At 37.6% G+C, this 17853-nt stretch overlaps 1 protein-coding gene across 1 annotated transcript in view; it reads left to right on the top strand.

The window, feature by feature from the left end:
- The window catches only part of Psme4 (proteasome activator subunit 4), a 123203-nt gene that overhangs the window by 80591 nt on the left and 24759 nt on the right, over positions 1-17853 (top strand). Inside the window, exons 22-38 of the mRNA XM_050123880.1 lie at positions 1637-1693; positions 1891-1946; positions 2047-2145; positions 3932-3994; positions 4118-4213; positions 5138-5269; positions 5947-6156; positions 7891-8027; positions 9079-9132; positions 9559-9688; positions 11207-11288; positions 12793-12946; positions 13393-13462; positions 15317-15442; positions 15822-15974; positions 17134-17238; positions 17742-17833. Of these exons, the coding sequence (XP_049979837.1) occupies positions 1637-1693; positions 1891-1946; positions 2047-2145; positions 3932-3994; positions 4118-4213; positions 5138-5269; positions 5947-6156; positions 7891-8027; positions 9079-9132; positions 9559-9688; positions 11207-11288; positions 12793-12946; positions 13393-13462; positions 15317-15442; positions 15822-15974; positions 17134-17238; positions 17742-17833 (1816 nt within the window). The remainder of the gene's footprint in view (positions 1-1636; positions 1694-1890; positions 1947-2046; positions 2146-3931; positions 3995-4117; positions 4214-5137; positions 5270-5946; positions 6157-7890; positions 8028-9078; positions 9133-9558; positions 9689-11206; positions 11289-12792; positions 12947-13392; positions 13463-15316; positions 15443-15821; positions 15975-17133; positions 17239-17741; positions 17834-17853) is intronic.

Below are 17853 nucleotides of genomic sequence, written 5' to 3'. Positions count from 1 at the left end.
GGTCCTAGAGCCCAAACAGGCTGGGCTGGGAGATGTTATGTGGTCAAAGAGGGAAGGGAGTCAGACGGAGGGGGGGAGGGTTGTGGATGCAAGCTGGGTGGGATAGGGAGAGAGAGGAGGTATCAGGCAGAGTAGCCCCTGAGGATGACCAGGAAGTGTAGGAGGGGTGTCTGAGTTCCCTGTCCCGGGCTGCTGCCGAGGTCAGAAACTCACTCACCCCAGTGATGTCTCTCCTGGTGCCGGGTTCGGATCTCCTTGCTGCTCGGGTGGCTCTTAAACAAAGGACCTACCCAGCTTGGTGCAGGCAGGCTAGTGGGGACAAAGGATCTACCACCCTCCCGTTTGCCCTGCCGATTCGGATTCGGTCCTAGAGCCCGGACAGGCTGGGCTGGGAGATGTTATGTGGTCAAAGAGGGAAGGGCCATGTTTTAAATTCTTATAGGGTGAAACATTAATGTGAATGGGGAATATTGTAGCCTTTATATTTGATGGTCTTTGTAGAGCTTCATCGAGTGAATTTCATTCAATTTAGTTTTTCGATGTGGTGCTGGAAGATCATACCCAGAGACATAAGCAGGATAGATAAGTGTTCTCCCACTAAGATATACCCCGACCCTTACTGTATTAGTGTTTTGTGAGACAACGGGGATGTTGCTCATTGATAAGAGCATATACTTACATACATGCCTGAGACTCGGGGTTATTTCCCAGCAACACCCTCCGGCCCAACTATATCGTATACTAATTTAAAGTTCAAAATGCAGCCTTAATAGAAACTCTTCCTGATGTATTAATAATAGAATTGATTCTGTACATCAATTTCTAAGCTACAACTCCTAGATTTGGGTTACCTGTAAATTTAGAGAATCCCAAGCCTTTGTGGCTTCTAATTAGTAGCTTGGGACTTTGAAATGTTCACAACAGTGTTTTCTTTCTCTCCCCTCTCCCACTTTATAAAGAAGTATACATTTATTTTTATTTTATGTGTATGGGTGTTTTCTGGATGTATGTGTATCACGTTCCCATGGAGGACAGATTCCCTGAGATGCCATGTGGGTGCTGATAACTGAACCCACATTCTCTGTAATAGCAGCAAGTGCTTTTAACCCTGAACCATCTCTCCCCCACCTTCCTGACAAAATATTTCCTAAGTAATTGTTTTATTTTGGCTATTTGAGACCAATCTCATGTAGCCACATCTTGTCTTCAACTCCTTTATCCTCTTTCCTCTTCTTCCCAAATGCAGGGCTTATAGATCTGCATCCCCATGCCCAGATATGTTTGTCTGTTTGTTCATTTACAGAGTTATTGGAGAAAGGGTCTTGCTTTGTAGACCAGTCTAGTCTCGAACCATCTGCCATCCTGATCTTATTCTCTGAGGTGCTAATGTTACAGGTGTGTGCCTCGATGCCCTGCTTAACTTGGACCTTTGAAACGCAGAGGTTTTGAATGTTAGTCTGGGTCATACATAGCGTCTAATTTAACCATGTTAAAGGCAAAGCCTTTTGTCCTCCAATTTACCTTTTAAGAAGAACCTAGGGTAAGCTGTTAAAAACTGGAATGTCTAAAATGCCTTTTCATTATTTTTATTTATTTATTTATTTGTTTGTTTGTTTATTTATTTATTAAAAAATAGATCTATCCAGAGAGAACCACCGAGAAACAATTGCTAGTGTCATACGGAAACTTCTTAGTAAGTATATATGCCTGTAACTTGCTCTGTATTTCTAAGCTTTAAAATAGCAGCCTATGGCAGGTGTGCTTTTACTTAACTTTTTTTTAGAAATGGGGAGAATATTAGCTTACTCCCCCACCCCCATTTTATGAAGTAGATTTGGGTTTGTATAGTAATTTAAGGTGTTAGCTAAATTTTTTCTTCTCCTATTTTAGACCACATACTTGATAATTCTGAAGATGATACCAAATCATTGTTTCTCATCATAAAGGTAGAATTCCATAATTATTAATATACACAGTTCTGTAATTATTAATATGCTTGGGCTTTACTAATGATTTCTGAATAAATGTTGAAATTCTTTGACACAGATTATTGGAGACCTTCTGCAATTCCAAGGATCTCATAAACATGAATTTGACTCCCGATGGAAAAGCTTTAACTTAGTAAAGAAATCAATGGAAAATCGGGTCAGTATTTCCACCTGAAATTCTGAAATACTATTTTTGCAAAGATGTATAATAGTCCTGATTTGAGGATTATTGTTTATAGAGGAAATTTGCTCTATAAGTAAAAGTAGTAGGTTTAAAAATATTGCATGAAACCAATGTTTTTTTTTGCTATAGGATTCTTATTATGTAATAATAAAACATTGACTTTTAAAGACAAAATACTGTATGAAGACGAAAAGCATGATACAGATGCTAAGTGGGGGATTGTATTTACTTCCTAGGAATATTGCTTAATTGTAGAGCGCTTTTTAAGTTAAAAGTATTTATTTTTGTGATAACATCCATTACTCTCCTCTGTATGGATATAAAGGGATTTGCTTCATGGAACTAGCTCTTGTAGACCAGGCTGACAAGATCCCCTTGCCTCTGCCTCCCGAGTTCTGGGATTAAAGGCGGGCACCTCCACTGTCTGGCTGATTTTTGGTTTTTGGTTGGTTTGTTTGTTTGTTTAAGGGAAAAAAGTCACAAGCATGAATTTTGTATGAATCTGAGGAAAATATTTCTTATATTGATCCAATATTAGAATTAGTATAAGCCTCTTCAGGAACATGGAAGGAAAAACACCCAAAGAGCAGTGGAGCTGTCCCCAGCAGTGTTCCCCAGTAGACTTGTACTGCAATTGACTCTCTAGAAGCCTGTATGTTACTGATGCTAAATAGTGGAGATAGAGGAGAATACAAAAAAAAAAAAAAGATGGGAACTATGGCAGACTGTGGAAGAGTGTTCTAAGGTAAATTATGTCAATAGTTTTGTTTTAAAAAAGTTCTTTAGTTTATAGTTAGCAGTGGAGAGCCACTAAAAGGAATATGCATTGTGAGCATGAGCCACCACACTTGACTGGAAGTTAAGATAGATGAATATTAGAATGCTCTGCTACAATTAGAGTCTAGGTGAGAAACCCTGAATCAGAGCTTTTTTTTTTTGAAAGCAGAAAAACATTAGTCTTTTATTGCAGCACGTGAAACTGTAAGTATAGTACACTATGATATTCTTCCTTTCTTTTTTTTTGCCTTTTTTTATTTATTTATTAACAATTTCTGTCTCTTCCCTACCGCCGCCTCCCCTTTCCCTCCCCCTCCCCCAGTCAAGTCCCCCTCCCTCGTCAGCCCAAAGAACAATCAGGGTTCCCTGCCCTGTGGGAATGAATCAGAGCTTTTAAGATACAGGTTGGAAGGTTTGGACAAAAGGTAGAATTAGAGCACTTTGATAACTAATGTAATAAAGAATAATAATTTGTAATTTGTAAAAATACAAATAATTTTTTTTTTTGGTGTATCTATTTGTGGAGGTGGGGGCATATATCTGTGAAAGTAGAGTTCAGAAGACAACTTGAAAAAGTCAGTTCTCTCCTTCGACATGTAGGTTCCAGGAGTTGAACCTAGGTTGTCAGACATGTGTAGCAGTTGCGTTTGCTTTTCAGCCTTTTTTTCTGCCCTGTGTTCATTTTCTTGGTTTAGGGTTTATATGATATAGTTTGGGTTGACTTTTTTTTTTTTTTAATTGTTGTTGTTATTGGGCTTTTTGTTTGTTTGTTTGGTTGGTTTTGTTTTGAGACTTAGTCAATCTATGTAGCCCTGGGTGGTCTGGAACTCAAAGTGATCTGCATACCTCTGAGATTAAAGGTATGCACCACCATACCTGGCTGTGTTCTTATTATGAGGTCAGTTTTCATTATGGAATTCAGGAATCCATTGTTGAAGTTACTCAGTGAAAACATTGAGATGTTTGCTGTTTTGTTTTCCAGCTCCATGGAAAAAAGCAACATATCAGAGCACTACTAATTGACAGAGTGATGCTGCAGCATGAGGCAAGTGTCTCCATCACCTCTTGATTCAGCATGCTAATAAATAATTACCTCATTGTTTTTCATAATTAAGTGGACTTTCATTAAACTCTTCGAGACTTTATTTTATATTATTTCTTTTTAAAGTTGCGAACACTAACTGTTGAAGGTTGTGAGTATAAAAGAGTACATCAAGATATGATCAGAGATCTTCTTCGATTGTCAACAAGTTCATACAGTCAGGTGAGGCTCTACTCTCTCCAATACTTCCATTTTTTTTTGTTTGCAATCTAGGTATTCCTGTTTTCCCAGTGGAGTTGAAGTAATCCCTCATTTAGGGATTACTTAATAATAGCAAGGAAGCAAGAGAACCAGAACTAAAATCTAATAATTCCTGCCCCCAATGCCATGGTAAATACCTTCCAAATTTCAAATAGATTCAAATTTTGCCTTAATATACAAAAACATTTGTTTGTAGTATGATTGATCCCACCCCACTCACCCCTACCCTCTTTTCCTAGACAGGGTTTCTCTGTAACCCTGGTTGACCTGGAACTTTGTAATAAGGCTGGCCTCGAACTCAGAGATCTGCCTTCCCCTGCTGGGATTAAAGGGGTACACCACCATGCCTAGCTAATTGCTTCTCATTTTAGATCCTCAATCCTTCCTCCAGCAAGGTCTTGCTATTTAGGCAGACTAGCCTTGAACTCCAAAGGCCAGTCTGGGATGGCTATATAATTCCTTCTGTTTGTGATGCTTGGGTTTAGGTAGTTATTAGCATGTAATATATCAGCTATCCCTTAATAAAGTATAGGACCAAAAGATTATGTCATAGCACATAAATCAGAGACATTACAAGATTTATGTATATCAGTAACTTCTAATTTGGTAATTTCCTGTGTGTGGACATAAGAGACCTGATCTCATCAACAGTGAGTTAGGGTGTCTGCTGTTTGCTTTTAGCAGTGTTATAAGCTGTTCCCCATGAATGTCATTCAGCTTCCTCTCATCAGAAAGAAGCACACTGATACTATCTTCCTTTTAATAATCATCTGCTTACTTTCTAGGGTATATATTTTCTGTTATTTAGGAATCAATCTAAATTATCATCCTTTGCTTTTTATGTTTCATTAGACATCTTTTTAAATCTTTTTCAATTTTTCCCAGGTCAGAAACAAGGCTCAGCAAACATTTTTTGCTGCTTTGGGAGCATATAACTTCTGTTGCAGAGATATCATCCCTTTGGTTTTGGAGTTTTTACGACCTGATAGACAGGATGTCACACAGCAGCAGTTCAAGGTATAGGTTCTGTTTTAATGTCTACAGTAAACATCCATATATTGGTTATTCAGCTTCTGCATTTAGTATTTTGCTATATTTGCTTATCGCCAATCTTGAAATATGTGTAAGTTTAAGATACTAGAACATTTCATCATGATTATTGTGCAAACCTCTGTGGAAAATATCTGAATTATATAACCAATGTGAAGGGAAGACTAGGGATGGAAAGAAATAAGATCATTTGAGCAACTGATCAGAGCAGAAAAAGGAAGAAACAAGGCAAGTTTCAGAGGTGAAGTAGAGTCTCTGTAAGTAGGTTATTAATAAGAGATATTAAAGACAAAAAAAAAAGAGTTAGGGTTTGATAGCTCAACCTATCCTATCCTAGACCAGATTGGTCTCGAACTCACAGAGATCTGCCTGCCTCTGCCCGGCCTAGTCTTACTTTTTATATTGCCAAATCGCCATTCTTTAGCAGACCATCATTAAATGATTTAGAAAAAATGTTAATGGATGCCACTTGGTTAAACCTCAAGTACAAGTTTTTAAGAACAGCACAGTAAATACATGTAATATTATATACAAATCAGCTGTAAGTATGTAAATAACTAATATAAAAATTTAAACTCCATGTTTGACTCTTAGTTCTCCTCTGTGCCTCTTAGTTTTCCATGTAAATTTATTTGTTCTTATAGGGCGCCTTATATTGTCTACTTGGAAATCATAGTGGTGTATGCCTGGCCAACCTTCATGATTGGGACTGTATTGTGCAGACTTGGCCAGCTCTTGTTTCTTCGGGACTTAGCCAAGCCATGTCACTGGAAAAGCCATCAATAGTGAGACTGTTTGATGACCTTGCAGAAAAGATTCATAGACAGTATGAAACAATTGGCTTGGACTTTACAGTAAGCAAACTATTTATTTGTTCTCTCGTATTTTAGTAGAAATTCTGGCTTTAATTTTTCATGTTTTTTTCATAATATTTTGGCTTGTTATTATAATTTTTTAAAAGGCATTTACTTTCTCTTTCCTTCTAATGTTCCTTAGTGATCATTGTTTTAGATAACAGGTTTGGAACACCATGTTAGAGTGTGTCTGGGAAAGAGTCAGGTCTTTTCCACCAAGAGGCTGCAACAGTTAACATTGCTATATTTACCATTGTTCCATGTATGCCTCCACTGCATTTTCCTCCTCACTTCTCCTCACTTTCCCTTCTCTTTTTTTCCTCTCCTCTGGCTGGCCTGGAACTTGCTTTGTAGACCAGGCAGGTCTCAAACTCACTCTGATGAAGCATTTATCTAATTATTCTTTATCAATGAAAACTCAGGAGTTCAGGTATCAGGGTAGGAACCTCATTGATCCAGAGGAGTGATGACGAAATGACCACTGACTTCTCTCTCCTTCATCGATCTAAAATGTCTAAGCATCTTTCTTAAACTCTGCTGTACTACTTCCTGTGTCTCTCTATATGTCCTGGGTCTTCCAAAAGCTGTCTGGGTAACTTTGGTCAGCTAGTAACTGTCCACCCTCTGATTCAAAGTAAACTCTATTGGAAGTCTCAGGAGTGTCAGAGTGAGATCAAAATTTCCCATAACACTCACCTTCTTGAGTGCTGGGATTGCAGACATGACCTACCTACCATGCCTAGTCATGCTGGGATTTTTAAAGAGTTGATTATATTTTAGGAGGTTAGCTATACTAGCCAAAGTCACAGAAGATTTGCCACTAGCTAGATTCATAACTTATAGTGCAGAATATTAAAATTAGATTTTTTTCTTATGAATTAGAAAGAAACTCCACTGGTTCTGAAATAGAGATAGGACATCATTTAAGTACTTTTTAAAAAGCCAGTGACTAACTCTGTAGTCTTTGCTAGTCTCAAACTTGTAGCAATCCTCCTGCCTTAGCCTCCCACAAACTAAGATTACATGTATGAGTCACCTTTCATGACCATTTGAGAAGCTAAAATGTATGCATTCTCACTTCCTCAGTGCATCATGATGAACAGAAAAGTGAGGATAGTTGAGTTTCTTCTTTCCTCAGGTTGGTTATGCTTTGCATCCTAATGACCAGGGTTATAACTATGGCTATAAATTCATCCCTTGCTCTTTGAAACTGTCCTTATTAGGATTGGTTGCCACCAGGTATAGTTAGTCTTCTGTCGTGCAGGACGGCCTTGAATTCTTGATACCTCTGCCTTCATCTCCTCAGTGCTCTGATTACAGACATGTACCACCATACCCAGGTAGATTATTCTTTCTTTAAAAATTTTTAGTCATAGTAACTCAAGATGCAATCCCAAACCACTGGTCCAGCAAAATAGCCCAATAGGAAACGTGCTTGTCACCAAACCTGATGACCTGAATTCAGTCCTGGACTTAAAGCATAATCATTACATTTATTTTTGTGTAGACGTATGTGAGTGTGTGTTTTTACACGCCAATCAATGAACGTATAGCGATCAGAGGACAAATTATAGGAATGAGTTCTTTCCATCTACCTATGTAGATAGGGTCCTAAGATTTGAACTCGGGTCATCAGGCGTGGTAACAAGTGCCCTTTTTCCCTTTAATTAAATAGTCCACCTTATAGTATGTATCATGACTCTACTTTTTTAATGCTTTTTTCTTTTTAATAAGATTCCAAAGCCATGTGCTGCAATAGCAGGATTACTTGAACAATCAAAGAATCCTTCTATTAGCCAGACGCTACTTAGCCCAGAAAAGATTAAAGAAGGACAGAAGCGCCAACAGGAAAAGAATGCTGATGCCCTAAGGTAATTGAACTTTCTGCTAAAACAGAAAATATTACAGTTAATACACTTTAACTAGCTCTAATATAACGTACCACTACACATTGATTTCTGGGAAAATGCAAGACAATTAGGAGATGATTGTTGCAAAGGGACCAAGTTTTCACTTACAAGTAGAGTTGAGAAAAAAAAGCATGCTAAAAATAAAAGTCATTGCTGTATCTTTTTCACTGAGAACTGCCTTTATTTGTTTTTAGGTACTAATGTATCAGACATAGTATAATTGGTGCACTTTGTTATTAAGTCCTAAATTCGAGTTCAGTACATTACTTTATAACTCCTACAGAAGTCTTTTTTATTGAACTTGTAGTAGGATATTAGTAAACTGTTTTTTGATCAGGGGACCAGAAAAAGTCCTGATTTGGGAAAAAAGAAAAAGTGGTAGTACTTCAGTAGTAGCCTTCTTCACTCAGTTCAGGTTTACCATATAACTTGTGATGGGGCCTACTTACTGTTTGTGAAATGCCTTTTAAAATCACGGTATTGCTCTGTCTTGTCTTAAACTCCTGGGCTTAAAAGTATCCCAAATGTTATGAATATGGCTGCCAGCTGCAGCCCCAAACTTGTTTTCAGAAATGTCTTTGTGAATATTGAACTCTCATAGTCTGCTTAATTGATTGCAGATAGCCAGCATACTGTACGGCAGAACACTGCTGACTCTTGGTTGCTACTTACAGTTTTAATGTTTACTTTGGAGTACTCAGAAAAAGTTTTTAGGGCATGCCTGTAATGCTAGTTATTTTGCTCTAGAGGCTGGAGAATCAGGAGTTCAAGGCTAGCCTGGAGTTTGAAACCTTACTTCAAAAACCTAAGACTATTAAGAGAAAAGAAACAATTTGGTAGTTCATTATACATAGCCCTTCATGTTCTTTTCTTAGTGTCTCTTCTAACTTTTAGTCTGGTTAAATGGTAAAGTGTAAAAGGAGGGTGAATTAGGCCAGAATTTGAATTTATGTTACATTATTTTGTGTTTATCTTAGTATTATACTAAACCCATATCTGAATTTTTTTAAAGGAACTATGAAAGGTTAGTCAACACTTTACTAGATGGCGTGGAGCAGAGAAACCTGTGAGTATAAGTTTTCTTCTTCTTAAAAAAAAAAAAAGTGGGTTTTTTGTTTGCTTATATGTTTGTTTGTTTTGTTTTTAACCATGAAAGCATTTGTCTTAACTGCTCGAGGGATTTTGTGCATGGGAAAAAGAATGGTTGTATTAATGGGGCTTTTGTGTTAGAAGACTAAAAGCAGGGGACGTGGAGAGGTTTAGGGTAATAGGGTAGTGTTATTCAGTAGGCCTGTTTTTATTTTTGAGAAACTTAAAATTATTTTTCAGATATACAGCTGAGCAGGGTTTCACATTCCTGTGGTCCCAGCTTTCACAGGCTGAGACTACAAGCAAAAAGTTTCAAAACAGATTCTTATTGTAAGTGGTTTTTAAGGCTACTGTGATTTGTATTGCTGACTCTCACCACTCATCCCTTTTTCTCAATCTCCAGGCCTTGGAAATTTGAGCATATAGGCATTGGGCTTCTGTCTCTACTCCTAAGGGAGGACAGAGTGTTGCCTCTTCGTGCCATACGTTTTTTTGTTGAAAATCTCAACCATGATGCAATTGTTGTTCGAAAGGTACACACTTTATTTTGGCTACTGTGTTGGGTTTGAGACTATTTACCTTAATAGACATCTTCAATTCTTTATAAACAATATATACCCTAATAAATGCCTTAACATGAATTGATTTGGCATCTCCTTCTGTTTGCTCAGAAGCAAATAATAATTTGTTCAATAAATACTTTAGGCATAATCAAGTATTTTACATTTTAATACTAGCTGTAGCAGAGAATTAGCTTATAAACTTGGCTAAGTTTGACTTATAAAAATTTGAAAATTCATTTTTTCAAGGAGTGGAGCAAATCTATAAGAGTTCAGTTTTTCTGGTTGTGCTTTGAAAATATATTACAAATGAGCTGTCAGAAAAGTCCTGGCCTTTACTGTTTCTGGAAGAAAGACAATAAAAGACACAGAGGCCAACACAAATAGAATGAGCAGCTATTGATCTAATAAAAGAAGGACTGTTTCTTCAGCAAACACTAGCATAAAACTCAAGGGTGGAGGTGCTAGTAAATCATCCCTAGTTGAATGTTTATGCTTCCCTGGCCAGTGCCAATAGGCAGGCAGTATATTTTTTAATTAATTAATTTTTTAACTTAAAACTATTTTTCAATTTGTGTGTGTGTGCGTGCACAAATACACAGACACACATAAACAACACCCCACCTCAGCATGCATGTGAAGGTCAGAGGAGAGTTTTTGGGAGATGGTTCTCGGTTTCCACTGATGGATTGGAGGAGGGGATCGAACTTAAGTCACTTAGCTTGTGCAGCAAGTACTTCTACTTCCTAAGCCATCCCACAGACCTTAAACTTATTTTTTTTAATAACATGCAAAACAAATGATTTTATTATGGCATTTTTATACATACTTTTTTGGTTAATTTCTTTAGTAACCTCTGACTTGGTATTCCTCTTTCTACTTTCAAGTCTTCTGTTTTCTGTCATTCTCTGTACTTCTTTATAGCTTTTTCCCCTCTCATGTCCCCTTTCCAATTTCCTGACCCATATGTACCCACACTCATTGTCAAATAAATAACTTGTATATAAATTAGAAGCTGGGGGTCTATGTGTGAGAGAAAGCATGTGGTGTCTGGGATACTTCACTTAATATGATTTTCATATATTTGCAAATGTCATTTTACTCTTCATGGTTGAGTATGATTTCATTGTGTATATATAGCATATTTTCATTATTGTCTGTTGATGGACATCTAGGCTGATTCCATTTCTTACTATTGCCAGTAGAGCACTGCTGAACACAAATGTACAGGTATCTCTGGGGTACAATATAGAGTTCTTTGGAAGTTTTAGGAATGGGTCAGGTGACAGTTCTATTTTTCAGTCTTTGAGAAACAAACTTCTACACTGATTCCCATAGAGTCTATATAAGTTTTACACTCTTACTAAGAGTAAATATAAGGGCTCCTTTTGGGTGGAGATACTTTTAAAAAGAAGTAGAATCAGTTTCAGTTGCAGTACAACATGTAAGAGATTTCGAAATTTTGATGTAGATGTGTTAACCTGTTTGTAGATGGCTATCTCAGCTGTTGCTGGTATTCTCAAGCAGCTAAAAAGAACTCACAAAAAGCTGATCATCAACCCTTATGAAATCAGTAAGTAATACCCCAGGTAAATAACAGTGCTTTTCAGAAATACTTAGAGAAAATTTCCTGGAGTACTCCCAGAGGCTAGGAGTGGGAGCACAGGGCTTTAATTCCACAAGTTTGGAAGTAGAGGTAGGAAGATCTGGAATTCAGAACTTAGCCCGAGTTATATTAACACAATCCATTGAGTATTTCTCTCTGGGCGGGAGAATTAGAAGCAGAGTCGATTTTTCTACTTTTCTTACTGTGTTTTCAGAAAAAAAAAATATTCGTTTTGTTTGTTTTGTTTTTGAGGCGGGTTTTTCTGGGTGGCCCTGGTTGTTCTGGAACTCCATCTATAGACCAGGCTGGCCTTAAATTCAGAGGTCACCTGACTCTGCTGCCCTACTGCTAGGATTAAAGTCATGCACTACAGTTGTCCTGCTTCTCAGAATTATTCAAAAGAAAACTTTTCCCACTAATAAATGATTGATCTAACAGTAAAATATTACATTTGGTTGTCATATCATTTTTCTCCATGAATGTAATATTTTAACTGTGGGTTAGACTGTAGTCCACAGAAAAATGTCTTTAAGAATGTTTTTCTTTTGATATGAAGGACATGCATTTGAATAAGTGATGATTATTTCAGTAAGGTGTGTTGATAAAATTAATGACATAGAATCAATGTTATTTTTTTTTGATTTCTGAGAATTGTGTTTTGATATGGAAAAGAATGTTTTAAATACTTCTGTCTGGGTGATGGCACATGCCTTTAATCCCAACACTCCGGAGGCAGAGATGGGGAGATCTCTGTGATTTCCAGGACAGGCTCCAGAGCTACAGAGAAACCCTTTCTTGAAAAACCATTAAAAAGGAAGGAAGGAAGACTTTTGTATTCTGTACTATGGGGGTACAGAGACATTGTGTGATCAGTTTCCCATAAGACTACTCCAATAAATTTGTGTTTGTGGGTTCATATATACCATGGCATGTATGTGAAGAAGAAGACAACTATGGGAGTCAGCTTTGTCTCTTCAGCGCAGATTAGGGCAGTGAACTCTGGCGCAGTGGCAGTACATCTACCTGCTGAGCCATCTACAGCCCTGTGGGGTCTTTTTGGAGACAATAGTAATAAGTGATCACTTGTTGAGAGTCACAGGCAAGCCTAGAGAGATGGCTCAGTGCTTAAGAGCATATATTGTTTTTGTACAAGAACCAGTTTCTACTCCAAGCACCAACACCAGGCAGCTCACAACTGCTTGTGACACTAGTTCCATGGGGTGCCTCTAACTTCAGACACAAATATTAATAAATAAATGTTTACTTTTTTTTAAAAAAAAAAAAAAAAGAGTTATAATCAGGGCATGGTGGTCCAGACCTTTTATTTCAATACTTGGAAGCAGAGGCAGGAGGATCTCTGTTCCAGGCCAGCAAGGGCATAAAGTGACCCTGCCTCTTAAAAACATAAAAAAAGGAATTAGTGTTTTCAAATTGATTGAATCTGAATGCTTTTTTTTTTTTTTTTTTAAAGGTGGATGTCCTAAATCCACCAAAATTCTTGCTGGTGATAGACCTGATAATCATTGGTTGCATTATGATAGCAAAAATATACCAAGAACAAAAAAAGAATGGGAGTCAAGTTGCTTTGTTGAAAAAACTCACTGGGGATACTACAACTGGCCAAAGTAAGTCACAGTTCACCCCAACATCAGCAAACATTTCTTTCTTTCTGGGTAAACTTTGTTAGATTAGATTTCTAAGTTCAGAGTCACTTAAAGGTCTTTTCATTCTTTCTTTTTCGTTTTTGTTTTTTTGTTTTTTTGTTTTGTTTTGTTTTTTGTTTATTTTTGCTCCTGCCAATGCTATGCTTTATTCCTTCCCATTGTACTACAGTCCTGAGCTGTTGCTAATGTCATGCAGTATGGCCTTTGAGTAAATGGCAGCACACCCATCTAAACCACAGCACTTTGCTTTCATTGTTGAGTCCAACAACTTAGGTCACCAGAGCATGAGGCTCTGTAGACTCTTAAAGACAGACAGTTACAGTCTATTAAAGAGCCTCCTTTTTTGGCTCTTGAAGCTCTATCCTTTTCTTGTGTTCATGTTATAAATATAAACTCTTATTGTGTAGGAACATGGTTGTGTATGCTGGTGCAGAAGAGCAGCCTAAGCTTGGCAGAAGCAGGGAGGATATGACGGAGGTAAGCGTTCATATCATTGTGCTTTTAATTGCATCTTGGCTACTGATTTAGCTCCATCTTAGTCAACTCTGTTTTTAGCCCCATTCTTGTATGTCAGAGTAGTGCAGCATAAATACAGATGAATGTACACTATTGTCCCATCTCTCAGGGGCGAGATGACACTGCTGTTACCAGGGTTGCCCTCACTCCACTAGGGACTGCCTGTATAGTTTACTGCTGGTTTCTTGTATTAGTTTTGGATGATAAAAGGCTCTTGAGCAAAACTAATTTAGGTTTCCATTGTGTATAAGTCATGCCTTCTCGGGAAATAGATGTTTAGACTTTTTTAAGATTTATTCTTAAAATTGTTTTTAATTATGACTGTCTATGCGTGTGTGCCCAGGTGTATTGTTTTTAATTATGACTATCTGTATATGAGTGTGTACCTAGGTGCAAGTGTCCACAGGGTAAGAGGTATTACCCTCCTGGAACTGAAATTACAAGTAGTGACCTCTGACATGGATGCCCCAGCATGCTGGGAACAACTCAGGTCTTTGGGAAGAGTACTGCCATTGTTACCACTGAGCCATCTCTTCAGCCCAAATATCTAGATTTTAAAATCAAAACATTTTAGTTAAGCTAGGTGTGGTAGAGTATGTGTTTAATGTCTGAACTCAGCTGCAGGAGGACTGCTGTTAAGTTCAAAGCCAGTCTGGACTGTAGAATAAGACAGCCTATAACAAAAGGAAAGACAGGCAGAAAGAAAAAAGCCACAAAAATGAAGCAAAATTTTATTCCTCATTGAATATACCTCATTATCACTTTAAATCTTGGGTTAAGTTCTTGAAATCTTAGTTTAAGATCTAAGTTTTCTTCAAATTACTGTTCAAGTTTTCTGGTTCTGAACAGCCTTTCTTTAAAGGCTGCTGTTATACAAAGACACAGATGGTTTTTTGGAATTTGGTTTGCAGTTAGGAAGTTTTTATAAATTGCACTCAGCTGGCACTGAAAGAAGTGTTAGCCCTCATTTCTCAAGCTGAGCGAACACTTTTGGTTTTCATTCATAGGATGAGAAATGACATCAAAACCCATGGAAGTAAAGAGCAAAACTTATTCTTAGAGTTGCTGTAGTAATATTTCATTTGTATTTTAATGGATAAAGCTTGCCTGAAATGCAGAGAGTAAAAACAGCCGCACTGATCAGCCTTAAAGATCAGTCAGTGGTGACACACACACACACACACACACTTTAGTCCCAGACACACTAGTTTGCCATAGAAACCAGATGGTAGTGATGCTTGCCTTTAATCCCAGTGGCGCACACCTTTAATCCCAGCACTAGAGAGGGGAAAAAGATGGGAAGAGACAGCTTTCACACACAGTCTCATTCTGAGATTCCTGGAGGCAGGATCGCCATTTCGGGCTGAGTTAGAGGTATGCACCATTGTCTGGCCACTAGAGAGTTCTTACCTCTACCGAGCAAGGCTCAGACAAACAAAGGGGTGATCTTGTCCTCAGAGAGACTGCAGACTGAGACCCTGAGCTCCTGTTTCTTCCTGTCTTATATCCTTCTCTAGTGCTGGGATTAAAGGCATGCACCACCACTGCCTAGCCTGTATGGCTAACTAGTGTGGCTGCTGGGATTAAAAGCATGAGCCAACCACTGCCTGGCCTGTATTGCCGATTAGTGTGGCTAGCTTTGCACTCTGATCTTCACGCAAGCTTTATTTATTAAAACACAAATAAGATATCCCTATAAGCTATAGTCATCTAGCTAATAAAGTCTTAAAATTTATTTTAGCTTTATCAGAATTGTGTGCTCTAAAGTAGGATTTAAACCCTGAACATGGTTCTTCTTTTTTTCCAACTTTGTAGGCAGAACAGATTGTGTATGATCGTTTTTCTGACCCAAAGTTTGTCGAGCAGTTAATTACTTTTCTATCTTTAGAAGACAGAAAAGGAAGAGATAAGTTTAGTCCCCGGCGTTTCTGCCTCTTTAAGGTAATTGTGTTTTAATGTACTTTTTTCATAAAGCTTAGTGATTACCAGTTTATAGGCTCATAAATTTCAAATATTTGATTAAAATTTGTATTTACCTATTGTCTTTCTTAATCTAAAGTGGTATTGAAATTAAATATAAAATTAAATTAATATTAACTGGGAATTTTTAAGGCAACCTTTTAAATTATTAATGTTATTAGCATTAGAAACAAAATACGTATTTTAATATAAAGTTGCAATATTCTTACTATTGAAACTGAAATTTTTAGAGAAAATAAATAAATTCTAGTGGGGAGAGTAATGTAGACAATAATTAAAAGCTTAATTATCAAGATAATGCTATTTCAGTACTGAATTAACTTTGTCTTTGTTTCTGTAGGGTATATTTAGAAATTTTGATGATGCCTTTCTGCCTATTCTGAAGCCCCATTTAGAACGTTTGGTTGCAGATTCTCATGAAAGTACCCAGAGATGTGTTGCAGAAATTATAGCTGGTTTAATCAGAGGTTCTAAGCATTGGACATTTGAGAAGGTGATGGTATCATCCATCTGTGGAGGGTTTTGGTTGTTTCCTTTTGGGTTTTGTTGATTATTTATCCACCACACACTAGAATGCCAGGACTGGGGAAGCAGTGCAGGAGGATCTAGAGTTCAAGGCCAGCCTGGGCTACAGGAGGCCTTGTCTGAATAAAAAGAAAAAAAGTAGAAAAGTACAATCAGCATCACATTTATGATACTGCCTCCTGAATTATGACAAGTTCATCTCCATAAAATGTGCCAAAATGGAACCTGATTTGTTTCAGTTCGTAGCATGTTTTATCATGCAAAAGGCCCTCTTTTGGATCTTGGTGATAAGGTCCTAAAACTTCAGCATTCTGAAGGTAGAAAGCAAGAACATCAGAAATTCAGAATTAGCCTCTGCTCCATTGCAAGTTTGAGTCTAGCCGTGGATGCATGAAACACTGTGCTAGGATTAAAGGTGTGTACCACCACACCCAGCTTAAAGGAAATCTTAAGCAAAACTCAGAAAACCGGTTTCTTTCAACGAAGATTTATACACAACACACGAACCCTGCCGCCATCTTAGTGGAGCTGCTGTTGAATTAGCTATTCCAAATCACATTTAAAAAAAATGCGTGTTGGTAAAACGCAAGAGCGTGGCTATGCAGTGTAGTCATTACATGTGAGGCTGTTAGAAAAGGAAAATCTTAGTTTCCTCTTGCAGTGACTCAAAGTCTATCTTTCCAGATCACAGTTGTTTGTGCATTGGACTTTTGAAACCACAAACTTGGTCATTCCTTGATTATCACACTTTGAAGATCACACCTTACGTGAATTCCGTGTCCTATTGGAGCTCCCATGCTTCCTACTCAGGTTTCCTTTTGCCCAGTGTGATAGCTATATGATCCAAAAGCTTTTTGTTTGTTGTTTTTAAACTTTTCCCTATCAGAGATTTTTATAAGGAACCGTATAAAGTTTTCCCTGTTTTTTGAGTGATATTCTGAGAAATAAATTGAACTATATTCTATAGGTCATATATAATTTGTATACTACACTATAGGAATTGTAACATAGTAAGACACTTATCGGGTAGTCTGTGAAGTCCTGTCCTATTTGTGTGTATGTGTTTCCAGGAGGAATTTTCATAATTGTTGTATACCACTAACTTTCCTATGTTTTACTTTGAGAAGGTGGAGAAGCTTTGGGAGCTCCTGTGCCCGCTGCTGAGAACAGCTCTGTCCAACATGACGGTGGAGACATACAATGACTGGGGAACCTGCATAGCCACGTCCTGTGTAAGTACTGCTTTCTGCTTGTTCCCCTTATGAGGCACTGTGCTTTCAAATTCTATCAGTGAGTGCTCCTCTTGGAATCTTGACAGTTTGTTTATGCCTTTTGTTGTTGTTCATAACTGAAGATGGTGTTTTCCAAGCCTTCTCAGCAGCCCTTGACTATAACTCTTCTTCTGATGTCTGTTCTGACATAGTAATACAGTTTTACATCTACACATCAAACCATGTTTTGGGAAATGTAGTTTACACATAGTAAAAGCCATGTAATAGTTATACATGATGTTAATAACAACTGTGCTTGTTGCTCGTGTGCCTCTTTTATATAAGTTGCCTATTTTGCTAATTATTTTTTCACTATTAACACAAGTAATGACAACTAAATTGTGTTTGGCTCCCCAGTTTTAGTTTGGCTTATTTCTTACATACTTACTTGTACTAAACCTGAGTATTATTGATTTGCAGAGTTACTTCTTTTGCTTAATTGTTAATTTGTATCTTCAACACAGGAAAGCAGAGATCCCCGGAAGCTTCATTGGCTTTTTGAGCTGCTTTTGGAGTCACCATTGAGTGGTGAAGGGGGATCCTTTGTAGATGCATGGTAAATAAAAGAAAACTTGT

The sequence above is a fragment of the Alexandromys fortis genome, unplaced genomic scaffold (assembly GCF_014885135.2).
Source record: "Alexandromys fortis isolate MF-2015 unplaced genomic scaffold, M_Fortis_MF-2015_v1.1 scaffold_210, whole genome shotgun sequence".
Lineage (NCBI taxonomy): Eukaryota > Metazoa > Chordata > Mammalia > Rodentia > Cricetidae > Alexandromys > Alexandromys fortis.
This window is presented reverse-complemented; position numbering and strand designations above follow the sequence as displayed.